Here is a 24313-nt window from a genome sequence, read left to right as displayed (position 1 = left end):
TTTCATTAGAAATACATGTTTTATCAAGGGAAATTTGGCAATTCTCGAATGTTTACACGGCGTTCTTCCTTGGCACGGCAGTACAGGTAACCATTCCTCTGGCAGAATCGACTTGAAGATCGGTAGAATTTACCATTCCTCCACGCTAAGTGATACAGCGTGAGGGAATGGTAAATTCTACCAATCTTTTTTTTTTCAGCGTAGATAACGGCATCACGAATGTAAGTTGGCATCGTCGGATGAGTAGTGCCCGCTGCATTCGCGGCCATTTGCACGACGTTCGTGAACTCTCACTTTCATCGAAACCGCCAAAAAAACGAGGCAAAACAGAAGCAATATTGTATTTTTCACAGCTCCCGAAATCTGATACGGTCCGTCCTGAGTCACGTCGGATTATACCCATCGGGGTTTTGAGATCTCGATCTCGAGCGCGAGTAATGATTCGAGTGCGATTCTTACCTTGGAAAAGTTGGTAGACTCCTGCAAGGATGATGACGAACAGGGCGAGAAGTTTGGCGTACGTGAAGTAGTCCTGGACCCTGGTCGCCCACTTCACAGAGTAGCAATTGATGAACGTCAGCACCACTGCAACAAAGAGCACGATAAAGTCTTAGAAAAAAGTCTATAAATTGGTCGCACGGAAAAAAAATGAATTTGCTGATTTAACAATTTTGTAGTCAAAAAAGTGTCCGACATGTTTCAAGTTTCAATGTAGGTTTTATTATAAGAAAATGCTAATTTAACCATCTCCGTGGTTAAATTTGCTTTCCACTATTGCAAAATGCACATTTGAAACATGTTGGACATATTTTTAACAATTTATTGGTGAAATCAGCAATCTATTTTTTTCCGTGCATGGGATGCGCTCTTCGAGCACGGAAAAAAATTAAATTGCTGATTTAACAATGTTGTAGTGGAGAAAATGCCCGACGTGTATCAATGTAGATTTTACCATAAAAAATGGTAAAAATGGTAATGGTAATATGATTGTATAAAAAATGGTAATTTAACCACCCCCGTCTTTAAATAAGCTCTCCACAATTCAATGACCAACAAAAAACCCTTAAACTTGTTTTTTGTTGGTTAGTACTCGTATTGCTACAGAAACTTTCTGTGAATCAAGTGCACTTCCTCCTTGTCGCAAAATCAATACTTAATTTGTTTTTCTTTCTTTCTTTTTTTTAATGTAAACAAATTTGATTTTTATTGTAACTTCTACAAGAACTACATGCTTCCTATCTTTCAAATCATAGTCGGTTATAATTTGTATCAACATAAACGCTGCTCCTCTACCCCTGGCAGGGCCGGATTAAGGGGGTGGCCACATGGGCCGCGGCCCATGTCGGCAAATCTAAGGGGCGGCAAAAATTTGCAATTTTTTAAAGTGTAGGTTTAAAAAAATCGGATTTATAAAAACAAAATTACAAACGAGAAAAAGCGACAAAATCTCTCATTTCCTAAGAGTATAGTAATTTCTAATTTTGTCTCTTAGTGATGCTGGAGACATCACCTTCAATAAGTCGAGTTAAGAGAAAGACCAAACACGCAATTTGGCCTGGAACGGTGCGACTTATTGTTAGAGAGAAGTGGTAACGAGGACTTGAGATGAAAAGGAGAAGCCCTCGGCGCGGTGATCGGCATGTAACACATATTAGCGCCTACAAGACTGCAAGAATACTTCACGCATTGCATCAAACACAGTGCGGTCATTGCGGTCAGCGTGAAATGCATAGCGCCTACAAGACTGCGTGAATACTTCACGCGTTGCATCCAACACAGTACGTTCAGCAGCGGTCGGCGTGAAACGCATAGCGCCTACAAGACTGTCGGAATACTTCACACATTGCGCCAAACACGGTGCGGTCTGCGCGGCGCGGCGGCGGAAGTTGAAAACATTTATCCACATTTTTGTTTGTTCTTCCATAATTTTTTCGTTCGTTTCTTATGAATGGAAGGTCTTGTCCACACAGAGATAGGTTTACGGAACTTAACTTTCGCGCAAAGTTCCGTGAATTTTTGCTAGTAGTGTTGACAGGGCTCTCCCAAAAAATGTGTTCAACACGAGTAAATGCGTCTTCTGCACCCCTCCCCCGCTGGCAGGTTCATTTGATGGTTTTTATCGAGCTTCAAAACGAATGAGAAGGGGGCGGCATAATACAGGCGGCCCATGGGTGGCAAGTAGGTGAATCCGGCCATGACCCCTGGTTGTATTCCTTCACACAGTGTCTACTTTAAAAATACTTTGGGCAAGGGTGAAATCTGCATGCACCCAGCGGCAGTAAGAGGAAAAATCTCATCGAATTTTCCTGGCAGTAATTTCAACTTTGATCGATAAAACTCATTTAAAATGAGGTTCTGAAAGGCTGAAACTAATCTTGAGGATTTTCTTCATTAAAAATGGATCTAACAACTCTCGTTCCTTTACAGCTCTGGGGCTCAGATGCGTCAGAGAGACGATAGGTCCCCACGGGCACTAGTATGGATTACAAGGCATCTAATACGACCAGCATCGCTGCCAAACACAATGGAAAATCACACTGAAAAAAAAAATCCCGGTGTATTTACCAAGCAAAGGGTAAAATTACCGAGAATTCAGGGTTCTATTTGATCCCAGTTTTTCCTTGGTAAAATTACCATTTATGGAATTGGTGATTTTACCAAGACATCTCGGTAAAATTATTGACTTTCTCGGTAGTTTTACTGATCCCCGGTAAAAACGCCAATAATTTTTATCGACTGTGGTAGAATTATCGAGATAAAATGGCAAAGTTACCGGGAATTGATTACCAATAAAAGTGGTATTCTTACCTGAAAAAAACAGTAAAAATACCGGTTTTTAGATAAGCTTATCAGTCTGTCTTGGTAAAATTACCAATAATTGGTAAAAAAGTGAGATAGTAAAGGTACCAACGGACCTTGGTAAAAACGCCGATAATTTTTTTTTTTCAGTGTTATTTCTGGTTCAAGTGAAAATTGTACTTTTCAGTTTACCTTTTTTCAACATTCCTGCGTGGAATAACGTTCTTTATTCCGAAAAAAAGACCGACAAATTTTCTTCTCCGGAAGAAAGAACGTGACTTCATTCCAAGATTGAAAAATTTACTCAACTATTAAAGTTTCTCCAGAAATATGACCGATAATTTTTTTTTTAAAATCAGATTAATTTGTTAACAAAGTTCAAAAGTATAGGTATACTCATCATTATAATTTTATTTCCTCCGATTATACTTTGGTGAATTGAGGGGCTCGGAGGACAAGCCGCTTAAGTGCACTTTTTGCTACTTCGGGAAATGCATATTTGAAGTTTCGAAACTGCATGAATCCTTATGGTGGGAAGAAAGTTCAAACTGACTTTTTGATGCTTAAGGATTGGAATTTGGGAGCGAATTGTTCACAGAATATGCATTAAGACTAGTTTTACTTTAAATCATTAATACGTGAATTTTTTGAAAAACTGCACTTTTACGCCTTGTCTTTTAAGCCCCCCCCCCCCCCCCCCCCCATTACGAATTTAGCAGGAAGAAATCGTGCACATGCTGATTTCTCAGAAAAAGAATCAGAGGGAAAATTAGTCAGAATTTCAATGAATCAGAGAATTCTTTTTTATTCAAAAACGTTTGAGTTCTCTAGAAAAAATACAATTTACGAGATAAAATTTTGCAATGGTGAAATGTGATAATGTTCTTTCGTTTGAGAAATGACAAAATGACAAACCAAATCCATATAATAAGTGGGTTTAAAGTTTGCTGATAAAAAAAAACCGGAACACGTAGCGTTACGGGGAAGTCTTAATCAGTCATGTTGCGAACTCAAAAGTGTAAATTTTAAATGCAGCTTAAAGCTTCTTCTTAGCACGAAGAACTTCATCGCGGTATTTTAAATATTCAAAATATTGAGGGACAATTTTCGTGGGCTAGCTTAACCAGTGGCGTGGCGTGTTTCCGATACATCGATTGAGCCATTTAAACCTATGGAAATGGATCGACAAAGAGGGTGTACAGAGTTAGCAACGAACACCTTAAAGATCGATTTTTTTATCACAGCCTTAAATTGGGAAATATCGATTAACGCCTCGCCATTGGTCGCTGAACTTGACAAACATTGCTGTCCTGAAATACCTGCTATCTTATGAGGTTCATCCTCATTATGAGGTTACAAATCCTTCGATTAGTCATCAAGTCCACGTTCAAAATTATTTTCATATTAGCGTATATAATGCACGGTTGACCGCAAGATCCATGCTCCTTTGTAAAACTTGCAAGGCATTCGGCAACATTTGGTATAATTTTCTCTTTCAGTTTCTTGGAAAATACTTTTAGCCTCGGCTCTCCACTTAACTATCGCTTCGCAAGAAGCTTTTACACAATGAAAGAGCGAGACTGCTGATATAAATAACATTAATTGGTTCTTGGAATGATTGCTGCATCCAGTACAACTTACCTAGATTAGGTCAAAGTTCTGTTCTTACTGAGCTTTTCCTGGATGGATTAACCTCCAAGCTCATCGAAGGTCTCTATAGTCTAGATTTTTCTAAGTTTTTCTCTTTAATATTATTTCGTCATCTCGCTTGATATGGTTTTACTTGTGGACTGGAGGTTGTTTTTTTCCTATGGACGCTCACGTATGCTCTACAAAATCTCATAGCCAAAAATTAAAAACGTAAGGATTTTTTTGTGGGCCAACATTCTTTAGAAACTGTGAGCAAAGACTGCACAAATCACCTACACTCGAGGATGAGACTCAACTTGAGTCTCACTGCCTTGAGTCACTCAAGGCAATGAGATGACATCGAGTCTTTACGTATCGTATATCTTGCGTGAAGTATATCTCGTTAGTTGAAGGCGTTTTAAGCGTCCCATGCACAGTGAATTTATATTACTTGAATTCATGTCCATGCGTGCGCGTATATTTTTATCAGTAATAACGCTGATTTTTATAACCTGGATGTGTTTTTTAACTATAGCTTGTAGTGGCGAGATGATCTCTTCGTCCTTAATCAATTGAAGTATATAAACGGCTGATATCTTGATTAATTTTAGCGATGTCCTCAGAATAAAATTGGAACGTATGAGTGTCAACGCGCCATTCTACCAAGACTTCTTATGAAAAATGTAGTTGTGAAGCCTTCCAATGGTGCATGTATCGATCTCTCGTTTACCATTTCTAGAGCTCCCATGAATAGTTTTCCGCACGTTTATAGTTAAGCGGGGCACTCTTTACAGGGAAACTCAGCAAAGCGTCTAGTTTCAATTTGACGTTCTAATTTTCAGAAAATAAGACAAAATAAATACCGATTTTGGAAATGTATACATTGATAATCAATAAATTGGTGCTGTCCTCTACGTCTAGATAATTGAATATTCTACACTAATATTACTAGTGCACTGGAAAAAAAAACACATTGGATCTAGAGTCCAGACTCTTAAAAACATCGACAAGAAAAAATACTCTTGATTCAATCAGATTGTAGCTTAAATCAAGAACCACAGCCTCTTAATTTGAGCGGATCTCCTTTAGATTTAAGCTTAAATCTGATTGAATCAAGAGTAGTTTTTCTTGTCAATGTTTTCAAGAGTCTGGACTCTAGATCTAATGTGTTTTTTTATTTCCAGGGTGTCGAGGCGTGAATGACCGATTATATCGATATTTCCCCATTTGAACCTGTGGTAAAGAATCCATTAATAAGGATGCGAACACCCTGTTTGTCGATCCTTTTTCATATGTTCAAATGGCATAGCAATCGATGTATCACAAAGCACGCCACACCACTGAATATCACCACAAGTCCTCCGATAAAATGCTCTATTATAATGCTCATAACTTAAAAAGTTACAAATTGGCAATCAAGATTATCAATCACCATTATAAGCATTGAAAATTGAGGGTCAGCTAAAGCAGCAGAGGTCATTATGGTCCCAGGATGAAACAATCGCAAAATGTGGTCATTTTTAGATGAATAGCTTCTCGGCACAGGTGCTGAATTATTTGCGTCATTAATTTTATCTAGTCATTAAAAGGCGCAAAGGCCGAGCTGATAAGACCATGTAAACATTATTACAATGCACCTCTCTTTTTTCAATGTTTTCTTGATATTGACCCTGCATCGACGGCGTGTCTTCCCGCAATTTTTTCAGTTGGTTTTCGCGTGAGTGGCTGTTGTTAAAAATGTCTATCGAAGAGATTGGTGATATTGTCCAAGTTGCTCTGCACATCGTAGGTGATCATTGACTTTTGGAGAACAACATGCCCTTAAGCTGTAACATTTTCTAACGTGTCAAGTCTTCTCCGCACAAAGTTTATTTAGACTGAGTTCAGCCGAACATGGAACCAACACATTTGGAAAAAGTTGGCTCATCGTATAATAATTTGTCGTTTAATTTTCTGAAGGGGAATAAATCAATATTATTCCTTGAGATTTTCACAGAGTTTTCTGTGCAGGAAGAAGAAAAATCAATAGTTTTCAAGAATTGACGTTGAGTAGTTTTCCGTTGAAAAAATGAAGTACAATAGAAAATCTGCAACGTCGCAAACCCAGATCCGTGGTTTGGTAGTTTCACCGTCATAATTAGCACAGTTAAAAAGAGAAAAAACAGCGTCTCAACTTAAAAGAATCGGCGTTTATGTTGCTTAAATGCGGCAACAAAGCGAGTAGCCGGAAATCCCATGAGTGAATCTTAATCGAGGAACTTGACCATTAACTAAACTAGCTCGAGTCCGAACTCTGAACTTAAACGTCTGGAGAAAGAGGTTACAGTCTGGGTATGAGCTTCTGAATCTGTTCACCAGTAGTTTATCCTCTTAGTTTTCATTGTATTTTGACTTCAGGATAAGTCTAGATCGGAAAGTCTCACTCAAAGTTGCGGCAGAACTTGGAAAATTAAATCCCCTGACATATCCCTTTCCCCGACACGTTTTGGTAAAATTCCCTGACAATTCTGCCGTCCTAAGGAAGAACGCAGTATGAGCCTTCAGGCGTTGCCAAATCCCCCTGGCAAATCACTGATTTTCAGGAACATTATTTAATATTTACCTGTCAATTTCTCAGATAATTTTGTTTGTAATTTGATCTAAAACGTCTGAAAATTTCAAGGAAAAATATTCATAATTTTACTCAGAAATAAACATTTTATCGAAGGAAATTGGGCAACTCTCGAATGTTCATACGGCGTTCTTCCTTAGCACGGCAGAATTGAACGAATTTCAGATTTGTTAAAAGACATATTAGAAATATTTTTCAGGCAAAATTTGTTGTTCGAAACGTCAAACACACGCGAGGTTTTTGGAACACAAAGGTAATTTGACGATTTTGCCCTGACATTTTTGTCATTTTCCTGGACATTTCCAGGTTTTCCCGGTATTTCCTGACTGTGGCAACCCTGCAGTCATTCTCCGGTCCCTTTTCAAGAATTTGCACGATTTAACAGCAAATATTGCTGTGCTCTTTCTTCTTTTCCGCAAAATGTAGTCCAAATAAGTAACTGTTTGTCGATCAAAATCAACTTTTTTTCTACTGGATTAGAGACAAATAACCTATACATTACTCTAATTAAAACGTTGACGTCAACAAATTTTTGGCGAATGACGTTCGTCTTGGAACCCTGCCAATCACTTCCAACAAGCAAGTCTCTTCCTTCCTCTCAAGGAAATCGGTTACCTTTTACCAAACGCTGCCCAGTATGTCAAAAATGAGACTACAAAAACGTGTATTTTGGGTTACGACACTGCAGATTTCTTATGATATTTCATTATTTAAATTTAAAAATATTCATCGTCTTTTTTTAAAAAACTTTCCTGATTTTTCCTCTATGCGTGAAGAATTTTGCAAAGAAATTGTTACCTATTTTCTTGGTCTGCTCTTTTTTAGTGAACGAAAATGAGAGCGGTGATTTTGAAGCTCCGCCGAAGAGATACGCGTTTTTTGAATTTCACCGTCGACATGTCGTCACCATCTGGCCACATTGTTACAAGCGCCATGAGGCGTTTCAAATGAATTACATTTTGCATAGAGGAACCAGAAGTATTGTAATGATGCTAAGAGTGTGCATTTTCATCCTTTGCAATGAAATCTCTGAAATCGTGAAAAAATATGAAATTTTAGATGGTAATATTTGTCTTAAATTTACAGTTTTTAGCGACTATAATAGAAACTGTCAATGGATAATCAGGTATTATTCCAAGACCAATAAGTTGCACAATCTTAGCAACATTGCAATGCTCCTGGTTCCTATTTGCAAAATGCAATCCAAATGTTCAGCAGCTAGGTATTTCATTTTTTACAGAGAAACTTTTGGTTGAATCTGTTTAAAAATTTCACTTAATTTTGTCGGCAGCATAAAGAAAATTAAGCGAAATTTTTAAACAGCTCCGTTGAACGAATTCTCTGCAAAAAAATAAAATGGCGGCGGAAATTTTGAAACCTTGGCGCTTGTGATACTTCGGCCGGAAGGTGACGATGTATCCTTTCTCGCATTAACAGTGAAAATTATTATCTCATTTGGATTAATTTCTTTTTTACTCTCATTTTATGAAGCTAATCCCCCCACAGAAGCGGCTAAACGGTAATAACTCAATCCCAACCGACCGATAACTCATTTTGACGCCGAATCCAACACTCGTTGAACAGGTCTGATACAGTGGAGTGGCGTGCTTTGCGATGCATCGATTGATCTGCCATTTAAACCAATGGAAAATGATCGATAGATAGGGTGTTCGCAACGAACACCTTAATAATCGATTCTTTACCATAGCTTCAAATGGAGAGAGCGATCATTCACGCCACGCCACTGGTCTGATAACTCATTCGCGTGGCTCTTCGGCGCTTTTTCGTTGATAAAACCGGCCGAACACGACATTTTATCGCCAAATTCGGCGAGTTGTCCTACTGGGCGGGCGGAGCGAGAAAGGGGGCATGTCCAAAATTGCAACACTCGAAAGTAACGAAGAATGTTCCGACCATGATAAATGATTAAATTGCAATTATTCAGGATTAAGCCTCTGACGTCAGCTTTTATTGCCAAAATGAGCACGAGCGTTCACCTCAGAGGTTCGTCCGACACTTTCAAAGAGTCAAACGAAGGTCACTGTTGCCAAAATGAACGGATCAAACGGAATGTCTCTCTGAATGAGAGAGGGATTTGTGATTTCATCATTTGGACCGCGTTTTGCAGAAAGGAACCAAGCCCCATAAGATATTGCAAAAATTGGGCAATTTAATTTTTACCTGAAAACGGTTGCGCGGGTTTTTATAAAATTTCAGTGAATTTTCTACATAGCAAATTCCTTAATATTTTCAAAAGAATCTGTACACACGTTCTCTTGTAAAAAATTAGGTAAATATTGTCCAGTTAAATTTGGCTATAGCTAATGTGGCTTGGTTCGTTTCCGCTAAATGCGGCCAATTTATGCTTAAACGTCCGTGTGATAGTCCTTTGGTTGTTAACATCAAACTTTATCACCCTCGCATTATTTATCAATGTTGTTTTGGATATTCTCCTTTACCAGGACCATATCATCCTAATTTACATACTGATTGTGAGTGATGTGTCATCTACTTACATACTTCAGTGACTCGGATTTTAAATTATCAGATTTGCATCGAGAGAAACTTTCTAGATCACGCCGGAAACTTCCCACATGCTGTTCAGTAATTTGTTCGACTTCTAAACATATGACACTATCTCAAAGATGCAACACACCTGCTTCTAAATGTTGTTAAATCAGTTTCTTTTGTCTCGAAAGTTTCGGTCCATAAACCGCTTTGAATTGATTGAATAAAGACGTCTTGCGTCTATAGGGCATTAAACCTTCATTTTAATTGTATTGTCAGTGCATTTTTATTCAAACAGAATGGACCGTCTCATGAATAAACTTTTCCTCCCACGTTGAAGATGTGAATGTTGTATCCCATCCTTGCGATACGTCTTATGCGTTCATTAACATACCTGATTTGATCGGGCATCCTTCCTGCGCCATCTAATTTTCAATTTTTTCTACAGTTTGATACGACCTCTTTTGAGCCAATGTAAATTTTAATTTTTGCGGACCTATAGACCGTATTCGATAACGGTTCGATGTATCGTTTGGTTCAAAACAATAGAACATAACCTCGAACCAAATTGTACCTAAGGATTTAAGTTGGAAAAGTTGAAAATGAGATATTTCCTGACAATTTCACTTTGCATTGGCATTTGGTACTCCAAAGAATAAAAAATCTGTTACAAAAGACCCGCTCTCTCAGATTTCTGAATTTACTTTTGAGGCCATGTTTATGTTTTGAACCAATCGATATCGATACAATCTCACCCGTTTGATGTATCGAATACGATCTATTAAAGATTCACCGAAAGAAAATTCATTCAGACACAGTGTTAATATCAAACATGTCTTCGAGTTACTCAGATTTCTGAGTTAGTCGCCGTGAGTACTTCTCAGCAACGCACAGTAGATCGAGTCAATCAGAGAGGTCGGACATAAAATTTTTAACTAAAATTGCAAACTTTGATGTTTAAATTTGTCAAATTTTAAATTTTACGGGGCGTCTCCAAAAAAATTTCACGAGGAAACCGATGGGACCACCTTCAAAACCTCAAAGTGTTGTATGAACGGAGTTATAAGCTTTTAGAGTTTCCAAATGTTGTCCGACCTTTCCTATTGACTCAATCCACTGTGCGACGGAGAAAATTCCTTGCTCACGAATGAAGGAATTGGATTCGTAAAGGCATAAGTAGACGCGTGAGTGAAGATACCGTTTCGGACTCTTTCCAGTCACAAAGTTATGTTAACTCGGATTCAGTTTCAATATGGAACAACTCAAAATTCACTCAGAGTCAAAATTATTTCCAACTTGAAATGGTTGGGAATTGAAGTTTACTTTTCAAAAAGATACCGCCGCCTTATTGATGAGAAAAGGGGTCTTCTAATTACAAGTATGGAAGATATTGCATTTATCTTACGCGAATATTCTTATTAGGAAATTACCAATTATCAAATAGATAAAAATGAGGTGATTCGTTAGTTTGAGACCCTTAGAATTGAATATATTTAGAAGACTCAAAGAGCTTTTCAGTATTTTGAAACTTTGAGTAATTGTAATATCAAGTAACATTATAGACTCACGGCATTCATAAGCTGTGAAACCTGGATTTTAATTTATATATCTATCTTATGATTTTTTTTTTAAAAAAAAGAAAAGTGTTCGATGTAAACATTTCATAAAGCAAAATTTGCCCATCATAAAAAATCATAATTCATACATTTACTTTCTCCCTCCCCTTGCGGGTAGAGGAAGTATTGTCACCTTATAGGAAAAAAAAGAAAAAATAGTTGAAATTTCATCATTTCTAGGCGTCTAAAGGTGCCTGGAGTAAAAAAGACCGAATTTGAAAAAATGTGTGTCCGTCCGTCAGGTGTCCCCCACATCTGTGTACAGCCATATCTCAAACTCTAATTGTTCAATTTCATTCAGAATTTGCACAGAGGACCATATCTATGGTCTCCTTATGCACGTTAAACGATTTGAGGGTGCGCTACAATTTGGGGGGGGGGGGCAAGGGCCAAACATGATTCTTAGCAAAATCACACGGAAAGTTCATTTTGAAGGACTGTAATTTTCGAAAAAATGCCTTTAATTCTTTAAAAATGTGCTTTTTTTTTTTTTTTTTTTTTTACATTTTTTTGCGATGTAAAACTTGGCTTGATTGAAAAATACGTGTCCTCGGAGTAATTCTTTCCCAGAACGTAAGGATACCAGAGGGTACGAGGTACGTCTCGCCGGTGTTTCTCATCTAATCCAAGGACAATTACAGTGTAATCGGGTGATATGAGCGGGTCTCGACTGTCAAAGACACCACGTGGGTAATTATGTTAAACATCGTCGCCTCTCTGGCGTAACGGCGCACCTCAATATCCACATGAGCCCTGGTTCACGTATAAGTCCATGATTTCTGGGGCTCATGAGGAGATCGGAATACGCCCATACGCCGGGAGGGCGACGACATTTCTCTCGTTGCAGCCACCGCAAGTCCTCTTTTGTTGCCTACTCTGCATTCTCGATGTAATCAGAGTTCTAAGTGTATAAAAATAACGAATACCCGGTGTATATTAAATGGGACAATGGTCTTTTAGAGCTGCAAGACTTCATTTACAGAGTAAGTTCTTTGGCGGGCAAACGAGGAAGTCCGAGGCGTTGGGTGTGCGGCTCTTCATCCATCAACGCTGACCCGTCAACACTCAACACTCAACTCTCGCACATGCATTATGCACCATCAGCGAGGAGACTCTATAAATTGCGGATCATCATTCCGCTATTGTTCATTGTATGATTTATGTCCTTGCGCGGAGGAAAGTGGTTGTGGGTGCACGGTGCACGCCCGCGCAGATGGGAAATATTTCACGGAATGTGGCGACTTTTCATAAGTCACCGAGTTGGGAGAAAGGGGGCCTCGGGTAAATGATAAATATGGGTAAGGTTATAATGGAGAATTTCACGGAAAAAATTAAATTGCTGATTTAAAAATTCAATTGCTAAAAAAAAGTGACTGCAATGTTTCAACGTAGATTTTACATTACTTTTCGTTTTGATCTTATGCGAATCATTTATCAAGCCCTTCCAAATTCGCCGAATGTTATGTATTCATCGAGATTCTACAAATCCAATGACCTCAACAAAGTTTTACGGCGGGATCTCGAAGCGCGTGACTGAGCTGAGTTCAAAATGCCCGAATCGCTAAATTTCCACGAAACAACCTCATCACGAGCTCGATGTCGGTTCGTTAAAAAGATACATTACAACCGTCATAGTAATAACGTTACGCAATGACTCATTGAGAGTTAGATAATAATTAAGTCTGCCCAATTACAGTGCATCGACTCTGTTATCAGCACATGCTCCGACACTCTGTATTTTTACACGCAGCGTCAAATTATACATCCGCGAGGTGAATAAAAAATAAAGAGAGAAAAAACTGATACAAGTTTATTCTCGGTAAAGGTCACACAAATGAGGTTCGTCCACGAAACTGCATGTTTCCAGTTATAGCCCTCCACGGTCCACGCAGTATGTGATTCGATGGTGAAACTCCCCTCGAAGCACGAAACACAGTAGAATTAAAATTGCACCGAATGAATCGAAAGAAAATTGTTAATTTTAATTTTTGGGAAGGATTTTATAATTTTTACGATTTTTACTTTCAGGTAATTCTTATCCTCCAGGGGTGAAACAGCTCATATCAGGTGAGCGTGTTTTACTCGAACTGTTAAACAATTCCTGAGATCATCAATATTCTATGTTTAAAGTGATCAAAATACAAATTATCCCAAAAAGACAAAACCAAGTTTCCGTTTCTCAATTTTACCTCACTGATAATACTGTAATTAGATCAATTAATTCATACCGTAAATGGTCTGATAAAATTCAATTTTGGAAGTATCTTCCGCAGAAATCTCCAGCCAGTCGAATAAAGTGATTTCAGAGCCGTGGGAAGATGAGAAGGGGTGGCATTAATGTAAAGTAATGACATTTTTTATTTATTCCTCTGTGTAGCCGGTTCAAATTGAAATGGAGCTTTGCATGTGTCAGGATTTAGCAATGCTTACGTAAAATTTTGCGAGAAACACGATGGTGCCACTGGTTTTCTCTGAAACAACTCCGAATCTCAAAAAAAGGTCTCAAAGTTGAGGCTGTAATGGAGGGGATATCCCACGCTACCCTAAGAGTCCTTGCTCTGTATCAAAACAAACTCTCTATGCGAAAACGAAGATAGGGAGCAAATACACAAGTAATAAAGTCCCTCAACAAAGTGGCAGCCCTGATAATGGATTTGCTACCTATTATTTGCAAGAGTTTGTCTTGGTGTAAATGTGGACTCTCGGGGTTGTATGGGATATTCCCTCCATTACAACCTCAACTTTGAGAGTTTTTTTTTTAAGTTTTATCGTTGATTTCAGCGAAAACCAGTGGCGCCATTATGTATCTTGCGAAACTTTACACAGGAATCAGTACTTAAATCGCAAATTCCTGATACATGCAATTCCTGATACTGCTACCGCGAAGGAAGAACGCCGTATAAATCATCTGGCGTTGCAAAATTTCCCCCGGAAAATCACGAATTGACAGGAAAATTTGTGATTATTTTTCTTCCATTTTTTCAGAGAATTCCATTCGTAATTGGATCTAAAAATGTTGAAAGTTTAAAGAAGAAATATGCATAACTATCTTCATGATAATTACTAATAAAAAAACTATCAACATAAATAATTATTTTCTAAGAATGAACTTGGCAACATTCGAATGCTCTTACGACATTTTTCCTTAGCATAGCAGCATTGAGCGTGGCTCTCTGACAGCCCTCGCTATTTTCGCCCAAAAATGGCAACGCCGCGCAACACCCCCATCAAACCTGGAACGCGGCGCCATGCCACGCCGTGCAATGGAATGCGTCTCATGGCAGCTGCGTGCCGGCTGGCGAGGGATGTCACGACTCACGTATACGCAACATTTTTCGAAAATGGAGCGAGCGGGGATCGCGAAGGGATAACCCGGTTTTTAAGCGACCCCTATTGTCAAATTTAAGACGTTAAGTGGGCAATCGATTCCTTGATTATGAATAGAAAGAGGACTGCGGGGAACAGGAGCGATCTTATTATTGGTTGCCGCTTTTGGTTTCCATAGACAAAGGGAGAAAATTTTAGATTAACAATAAGGTCCCTCTTGGGTTGCCGTTGGTTGTTCTATCACTTACCTCCTTGTTCAATGTAACAACCCGCTTCCGCCAATGGGATCGTTCCATTTTTTATTTGTCATCTTTGTTTATAGCTTTGTCTATCAGTGTTAATAATCAGTCCATAAACCAGTGAGTAAAAAAAAAAAAGAAAAAAAAATCAGGACTCCTTGATCAAATTTTTGAAGTTTAAAAATGACGGCCGTGGTTCAGAACCGAGACTTAGTGCGTTACAAAAGGAAGGAAGCAAAACAAGTCATTAATTATTTTGATGTCCTGCGCGAGTTCGTGCTTTTTATGTCCCTTTCAATTGACCTAATAACGTGACGGTCAGATAGTTCCACTGTTTTAACACGCAGGAACTAACTGGCTACTTTAACGAGGATATCTCAATGACTTTACGGAGGTATGTTTCGCCTTCATGTCGCTGGGTATGCTGAACGGGCTCTTGCGCGTTAAAATATTAGTATCAATTGAACGTCCCATTATCAGGTATGCCGCAAAGCGCGGAAAAAGTAGGCTAATATTTCGATTGTAAAACTGCAAAAATGCGCAACTTGGTTGCACTACTTTAAAAATCCCGCTCGTACTTTATTTTTTAAAATGAGACCCAACCGACATTACGGCTTGATATTTTCTCAGTGTATTCATCACATGAAAAATAAAGATCCCCGAAGTTTTGGGAAATGACGTTTGGTAGTTTCCTATGTAAAAAATTAGGTATGACAAGAAGTGTGCACCGCCGCAAATCGAAATAGGTACGCATAGCTGCAGTTTCAAAATAGATTTGTAAAACATTTCGAAATTAACTCAAAAATATTTTAAGTTTTCCGTCATGCAATTATTTTTAACAATTCTTTTTAAACGCTATTCAGACGACTTTAATTATTGTTACCTACCGTCAAATTGTTAGTTTTAAAGCTTCTTTGAGAGCATTGAAAAAAATACTTCCTCTCTACCCTAGGGGAGCGAGAAAGTAAAAATTAAAACATGTTTGCAATAACTTCATCATCAAGAACAATTTCAAAATGTTGCTAAAATACTATTGATTTACAGGGCTCAGATGCAATACGTATCTCTCTTTGGTGTGAAATGAGCGAATACCAAACGGCAATGAAAAGTGGAATTGTAGGGATTTTTTTCATTTTCAGCTTATCGCTCTTAAATTCTATCCTTTTTGGTTGAGGTTGTGTTCTATTGTTTCGAACCGAACGATACATCGAACCACTATCGAATACGATCCGTGACACGAGAAAAGTGCACGCACCGGATTATCACACCCACACCCACGTGCAAACCCGCGCCCTTCACCCCGATCTCCCCCCGAACATCGTGGCAACACCGGGGCGTAGTAGGAGTCAGGCGGGCGGGGTGGGGGTGCCTTCATTGATTTTTCCCCCTTCGCACGCAGCCCGCCACGCTCGCCAGCGCCCCTCCCACCCCACCAACCACCCCCCTCTTTTCGCCAACCCCCTCCTCTTCAGACGCAGCATCCAGCCACTGGAGTACATCTCGACTGTAGTGTTAGACTCCCCTGGCACGATAGGCGACCCGCAATGCATGCTGAATTGGGGTAGGGGCTCTCGATGGTCAAATAGGTGAACCTATGAAGAACGGAATTTCATTCGATCGTTTTTACATTTGTCTTAGAGCCAATGGGTTACTTCTGCCGTCCTTAGCAAAACTCCATTCCAGATTTTTTCAGCTTTTGACTGAACAAATTTTAAATACTGAAAAACTAACGACCATCTCTGTCGTTCACAGGAAAAACGCCGTAAATCCTATCAAGACTCTATATTTTTCTTGCACACATACTGTTCTATTACGAGAAAACCTGATCACCATGATGCTTCATTTTGTAAATTTAAATTCTCAATGGTATGCCGCTGTCTGCAAATTTGAAGTATTTATTGAACACTCTTGTATTTTACCGGATCTCATTTTCACATTTTTTTATCCGTCAACTGATGAGAAACGTTCAGAATTTTGCATGACGTTCCTATTGTGAGACTGCGATGCGATGCGGCGAGAATCTGCGCGCATGCTGATAAATTCTTGGTATTTAATTCCTGCAATCACGCACCTTCATGAGGAAAGAAATAAAATGTTCTCAAGTAAATCAATTGCGTCTGATTCCTAATGATTGAAAAAAAGCAAAAGTAAATAATTTAAGAGACCCTATTTGGATCTAAATTATGAAACGCACTATTTAAAATTCAAGAATCTGGAAATGGCATCATGCTCTAGATCTTGTCGCTTAGTCACCCACATTCTCCCCCCTCCCCTCAAAAAAAAAGAAAAAAAAGAGAAAGAAACCTTGACAATCCTTTTCTGAGAAAGCTTGACATACAATTTACAGTTGTTCAGGATAGAAGTACCAATTAGGAATGTAAAAATCTTCAGCGTGACCATTGAGTTTCCTTAGTTCGATTACGAAGAATATGTTTGGTTCATTTACTTCAAAATTAAGTGAAAGTCACCATCCGTATCTAGGCTGAATATGTTATTTGATGCTCCATAAACATGTATACTACTACATGAAAAAAAAATGGTTCAGCCTTTGCTGTTTTAGAGAAACCGAGCGGTAAATTCTGTACGAAAAAATTGGTTTTATTTTCCTCTCCCTTTTCTCATTTTTCTTAAGGGGCCTTCATAGCACTTAGAACGATCGATTCACATGTCTGTCGATTGACTCCCGGATTTTTCGATCGAATCGGTGTCAATCGATTCACGTCGATCGATTCACGTTTTTATTTTTCGATTGATTCAAGTCGATCGAATCGACACCTGTTTTTTAATAATTTGTCGATCGATTCTCGTCTCTATTTGTCGATCGATTCAATTCAATCGAATCCGTACCCTTCATATTTACATCGTCACCTCCAGTCAAAGTAGGTATCACAAGCGCCATGCGACGTTCAAAAATTTCCGCACCATTTCTTTTTTTTTTTTACAGAGAAATCGTTTGACGAAGCTGTCCGAAAATTTCACTAAATTTTCATCGTGCCGCCGATAAAATTCAGTAAAATTTTCAAACGGATTCAACCAACAATTTCTCTGTAAAAAAAAATAAAATGGCGGCGGAAGTCTTTAAATGTCGCATGGCGCTTGTGATGTTTTGGCCGAAAAGTGACGACAAGTTGAACCAATCAATACCGAACAGTGGCGTGGCGTGCATGAATGATCGATTATCGATATTTCCCCATTTGAATCCATGGTAAAGAATCGATTACTAAGGTGTTCGCTGCGAACACCCTGTTAATTGATCCTTTTCCATAGGTTTAAATGACAGATCAATCGATATATCGCAAAGCACGCCACGTGACTGATACTGATACAATCCCACCTGTTTGATGTATGGAATACGATAATTAATAGCGGCGGCGATTAGTATCGCGGGGGAGGCGGAACGTCATTATCGTGCGGCATCACCATTCGTCATCTCCGCGCCGATGGCGGGATCACGATCTCCGAGTGCAAGTGCAACAGTCGACACTTAATCACGGTGCATTTGCATTTTTAATCCGGATCCACCGGAGCATCGTCGCACCGGCGACAGACGTGTTAACAAATCATTTGAGTCACGTATTTCAGTCGCGTGAGCAGCGCCGCGGCTGCTAGATCGCCTCCGAAACTCTAAAAATCCAGTTTCCGGGATTTTTAGTGTATTTTCCGATGAAAATATGCCGTTGCATATTTTTTTACAATTTTCCTTTTGAGATCTGCCGTGCAAAGGAAGACATTTTCAGAGCATTGAAAGCAAACTGATCCATCGATAGGTCAATTTTTTTGTCGAATATGCACCGACACACAGTGAATCGACTCAAGGGAGAGGTCGGACAAAATTTGGAGACTTTAAACGCTTATAACTCCGTTTAAACAAAACTTTGAGGTTTTAAATGGACCGAGTTTAACAGAAAGGAACCAAGCCACATCAGTTTAACTGGACGATTAATTTTTTTACGAGAGAACGTTTGTTCGGATTCTTTTGATAATTATAAGGAATTTACTTCGTACCGTGGAGAATTTTCACTGAAATTTTCACGAAAATCCGCACAACCGCTTTCATGTAAAAAATCAAATATCCCGATTAAATTTGGCAATAGCTGATGTGGCTTGGTTCCTTTCTGTGTAACGCGGTCCAAATGTGGTTTCATTGGGTTCCTCGTGAAATTTCCTTTCAGAAACACCCCTTAAAATTTAAAATCTGACAGAATGAACATCAAAAGCAGTTTTAATCAAATATTTCATATCCGGCCTCTCTGATTGACTCGATCCACCGTGTGCCGTAGGTAGATTTAGAAAATGCGCCATTCGTTGTAAAGTACAGTATTTGGCAACGTCGCATAGTGGATCGAGTCAATGGGAGAGGTCGGACAGAATTTGAAAACTTTAAAAGCTTGTAACTCCGTTCATACAAAATTTTGAGGTCCTGAAAGTGGTTCCACTGGTTTCGTCGTAAAATTTTCTTTCAGAAACACCCTTTGAAATTGAAATTGTGAAGAATTAAACATCAAATTTTGCAGTTGGAGCCGAAAATTTCATGTTCGACCTCTCTGATTTACTCGATCCACTGTGCGCCGTATGAGAATTCGAGAGTCGCCAAATTTTCTTCGGTAAAATGTTTATTTTGGAGGAGAGTTATGAATATTTTTCCTTGAAATTTCCAGGAGCTTCAGGTGAAATCGCGAAAAAAAATATTTGAAAAATTAGAAGGAAAATATTCATAAATATACTAGGAAATTCGCATTTTATCAAAGGACATTTGGCAACGCCTGAGGGTTCAAAAGACGTTCTTCCCTTGCACGGCAGCGATGGATCCCCAGCTTTTAGCTGTGAGTTCTCCTACCATTTTGGTTTATATATCAGAAGCAAATAATCAAATCAGGCATTTTGTCATCTGCCTGGCAAATAATCAAATTTTTCTTACCTACTTGGATTGAAATTCTGATTTTTTTGCTAACTTTTTAGACAAAATAATTATTCACTCAAGTAGAGAATGAGTTTCTGTAAAAATTGGCATCATTTAGATATAAAAAAATGAAATCTAGGTCTTAAACGAGCTTTTTAAAGGGATCACCAACGTGCCATAAGTTCAATACATTTTTTTGACTTTGTTAGTTTTTGACAGAGACAATATATGCTACTAGTTAAATTGGAATCTACTTCAAAGCTGATATTAATACTCATTTCACACGTGATTAGTTGGTTTAATTAGGCAGGAAGCTCCATCATTTCGTTGAATGTACAATACGACCCTTTGGAAGTTAATGACCTTGCTTGAAAGAAATCACACTTGCTCTCAAGGCGCATGATGTGGTTCCTTAAACTAGATAGCTAGGCTAGGTTGCGAGTCCCCCCATTCAAACCTCCTTCATTTCATCGGATATGCAATTTCATCTCCGGAGAGTTAAAATAGTTGCTCAAGAAATCACGCTCGCATTAACGGCGCAACGGCGAGCGCCGGCGTGGTTTCGGGTCCCCGGATTCGAAGTTCCTTCATTTCATCGGATATGCAATTTCATCTCCGGAGAGTTAAAATAGTTGCTCTAGAGGAATTACGCTCGCAATAACGGCGCAATAGAGTCCCTTTACACTGAGGGTAAAGACAGAGCGAAGCCATTTCTGATTGGTTCCCGTATTCTAGGCCTTCACAGTGTCACAAACGAATATAAAGATTATAGTTTTACCAGTTGCGAAGATTATAAACTGGAATGTACCGAGGAATCACCTCCTTTACTCATTCCATCCACCCACTTCAGAATCGCTCCATTTTCAGTTTGTATCCTTTGTCTATTGCTTTGTCTATCAATTTCAATCATCAGCCTGCAGGAGCATATATTCAACATTTTTTATTAGATCTAAAATCTATGTGAGGAATTTGCGATTTGACCGTTGATTCTTACGTAAAAGTTTGCGAGAAACACGATGGTGCCACTGGTTTTCTCTGAAATCAACTCCTAAGCTCAAAAAAGCTCTCAACTTGAGGCCAAAATGGAGGGGATATCCTATCCCACGCTATCCTGAGGGTCCACCTCTCAATCAAGACAAACTTTCCATGCAAAGATAGGGAGCAAATACATTGATAGGGCTGCCACTTTATTTGGGGACTCTAAAACTGAAAAAAACGGCAACCCTGCTAATGTCTTTGCTCCCTATCTTTGCATAGAGCGTTTGTCTTGATGTAGACGTGGCCTCTCAGGATAGCGTGGGATATCTCATCCATTTTGGCCTCAACTTGAGAGCTTTTTTTGAGCTTGGGAGTTGATTCCAGATGAAACCAGTGGCACCATCGCGTTTCTCGCGAACTTTTACATAAGAATCGATAGTCAAATCGCAAACTCCTCACACATGCAACATCTCCATTTCGAAGATCACCGTGCGCCACCCGCGCTGTAAATAATTTCGCGATCCTCTTATCTCGTCGCTCCTCTGACGTAAGGGCGTAATTCGATTTTCGCATGAGCCCCAGAGAGCATGGATTTATATGTAAAAAAGGGCTCTCTTAGAAATTGAGATAAGTCCTTACGTCAGAGGAGCGACGACGGTCTGTCCAAGCTGAACGCATTATGCAAGCTTCCAAAGCTCTCCCGAATAAAAGTTCGCCTCCACTGGACTCCGGCTGCGCCTGTTAGCGAAAGAAAATTGAATTGCCAGACACCCGCAGGCATGCCCTCTCGTCTTGTCGTTCTTTTGATCCGAGTTGTCCCTCCATTAGACATCATCTGTTTTTAGACCATTTCCGGTGTAAGCGAGAGAGCAATTGGTATTTTAAGCCAATATTGACTTTTTCTAAAGGAAAGAATGTAACTGCATCTCAACATTGCAAAATCTCCACACAAAGTGGGTATATTGCAAGCAAGAGACACAACTGGTTGTCTAGTTGTTGTTTATGGAAGTTTGTCTTATCTTATTTATGGGTTTGTGTGCATCAGGAAAGGGATGTAGAGTTAGAGAAATAATAATAAGGTATTATCTTGTTCAAGTAAGTTTCTCTTTAGCCATACTCGTTTTTATTTTATTTTATATATTTAATTTAGGTTTTTTATATAGGTTTACTCTAATTTTGGGATTAATAATTAAGATGGGAATATTTCCCTTTCATTTCTGGTTTATTTTAAATTGTGGAAAACTCGACCGGACTCGTTTCTGGATAGACTTTCCAATAAAAAATTCGCTTAAAATCACGTTAGGCATATTAAAAAAGTCTGCATTTACTCCTTAACGCGTAATCTGCGTAGTATGTAACACGCTTTTTCAAATTTACTACGTATGCGGGCAGTTTATCATGGGAGATCGAAAGCATGTTTTTTTTCGGATTCACTTGGTTTTTCGGCAAAAATAGGTTCACGACTGACTTTTCGGGGTTCTGGCGTTTAGATAGATGTGTAATACTTTCTCCGAAAATCATCAAAGATCTTGATTTTCGAAATTTTAATTTTCTTCCACTTGAGCCAGCGGGACAGTCGAAAACACCGACCCAAGAGAAGGGACATTGAAATTTCAAAAATCAAGATCTTTGGTGTTTCTTGGAAAAAGGTGGAATGTATCACAGGTTCATCAATTAAAACGCTAATTCCTCGAGAAGCCAGTCGTTAACCTATTTTTGCTAAAAAATCGACTGAATTTGAAAAAAACACATCGTTTCGATTTTCCATGAGGAGTTCAAAAGCGATCGTCGGGTGTCTGATTGGCTGAAAAGCTAGCGCAGGAAGATCAGGCCAGGTCAGGCGGTCACGATTTTTTCCTATTCCATGTGGGTTCTTATTTGAATCAGTGAGTTCGAAAACACACCAACTCGGATTTTCACTTTTTTACGGTTTAGTAACACTTATGGATAGAAGCGTCTGCACGAAAAAGGAAATTTCGAAATTGCAATCGGAAACTTGTTGTTCCAACAAGTTATATAAATATTCAAGCGGTATTCAGGTTGGAAAATGTAAATTTTTTAGGGCAGACTATGACAAATCAGTATCTGAAAGTCGGTGAGAACGAAAACACACAAACTCGGAAATTTTTAAACTCTTAATTCTTCGTTGTCAAACATGGTGTATCGATTTCAACTTGGTGCTTTACAAAGTCTCTAAGTACTTGTCCTTTGGCACCAAAAAGCTTTTTCTTCAACTTACTTCTTCGCCCGCTGCGCAGTTTTAGGTGTTTCCTGAACAATTTTTTTTTTCCGAGTTGGTGTGTTTTCGTTCTCACCGATTTTCAGATACTGATTTTTCATAGTCTGCCCTGAAAAATGTATATTTTTCGACCTGAATGACGCTTGAATATTTATATAACTTCTTGGTATAAGGCATACTGAACCGAAAAAAGAAAACCGCAAAATCGGATGGTCACCCGTTTCCCTTGAAATGGCCAAAAATTGATATTTCCAATGAAATACTTCGATTCTTCCCTTTTCCCGTCGCCCTTTCGAGCACTTCCGATTGCAATTTCAAAATTTCCTTTTGCGTGCAGTTGCTTCTATCCATAAGTGTTACTAAACCGTAAAAAAGTGAAAATCGAAAAAAACCCGAGTTGGTGTGTTTTCGAACTCACTGATTCATTTTTGAGTGTTGGTGATCTGTACAGTCTTTGCTCACAGTTTCTAAAGAATGTTGACCCACAAAAAAATCCACACATGTTTTTAATTTTTGGCTGTGAGATTTCGTAGAACTTTACGTGAGCGAGTCCATAAGAAAACAAGCAGAGAAATCCAACATGAATATGTTGGAAAAGCGTGCCGAATAACTAAAATGTTGGACACATACCTACTATTTTCACGTCTTTGTTATTTGCATCAATTGGTACTTTTTGCTAAATTTGGGAGAAAATATTGATTCATGAACGTTGAATGTAAATTGATTTTATAGATTCCGTCCAATTATCTTGATTTTAAGCTGATATGCGGCATTTCGCACGACCGTGATTTGGGCGAACTGCCGTGCATCGAAATCGCGTTGAGTTAATCTCTTTGGATTTCGAACTGTAACTTCTCTCCTATTCGGCCGATTTTTACAAATGAGGTCTCTTTTTATTTGTACTTTAACGGAAAGTAAGGAAAAACTCGCTAAATAGACGGAAAACAATTTTTGTGAAAATTTGGTGGATCCTGGCGTCACGGTGAATGGTTAATCGGGCGTGGAAGATAATAGGTTCGACGAGGCGACCCTCTCCTCGCCGTCTTTTATTGCCATGCTCGAAACCTGACACCCAAAGCTATATCGGGAGATAACTGCAGTGGTTTGAGTGGATTTCTCCAGGGGCCACGGTTAGTACATGGTATAAAGAGTCACGAGGCTCATCACAGATTGCACTTGCAGTGCAAGACGCTCATTGGCTAAACAGTTTTGGCGGGAAAGAAGGTTCTAGAGTTGAGTCCTCCGAGCGTAAGAAAGCTTCTATGAGGTTTTTGTCAAATGAAATAATACGGTTTTGACAGGAAAATGTTCTCAAGGGTTCCCAATTAGCAGTTCATTCGGTTTTTTGGTAAGAGACCATCAGGGCTTGACAGTATAATGGTTCAAAGACAAGAAAACAGGTCCGAGGAAAAAAATATTTGGACGGCCCGTTGAATAGCATTGGTTGATCGGTGTGCTGTACTATGG

The 24313-nt window shown here is 39.0% G+C and overlaps 1 protein-coding gene across 2 annotated transcripts in view; it reads right to left on the bottom strand.

The window, feature by feature from the left end:
- LOC140225358 (Y+L amino acid transporter 2-like) overlaps window positions 1-24313 on the bottom strand; it is a 118476-nt gene that overhangs the window by 84038 nt on the left and 10125 nt on the right. For both annotated transcript variants that reach the window (XM_072303941.1, XM_072303940.1), the window contains exon 3: window positions 460-585. In XM_072303941.1, the coding sequence (XP_072160042.1) occupies window positions 460-585 (126 nt within the window). The remainder of the gene's footprint in view (window positions 1-459; window positions 586-24313) is intronic.

This window comes from Bemisia tabaci, chromosome 9, assembly GCF_918797505.1.
Source record: "Bemisia tabaci chromosome 9, PGI_BMITA_v3".
In the NCBI taxonomy this organism is placed as follows: domain Eukaryota; kingdom Metazoa; phylum Arthropoda; class Insecta; order Hemiptera; family Aleyrodidae; genus Bemisia; species Bemisia tabaci.
This window is presented reverse-complemented; position numbering and strand designations above follow the sequence as displayed.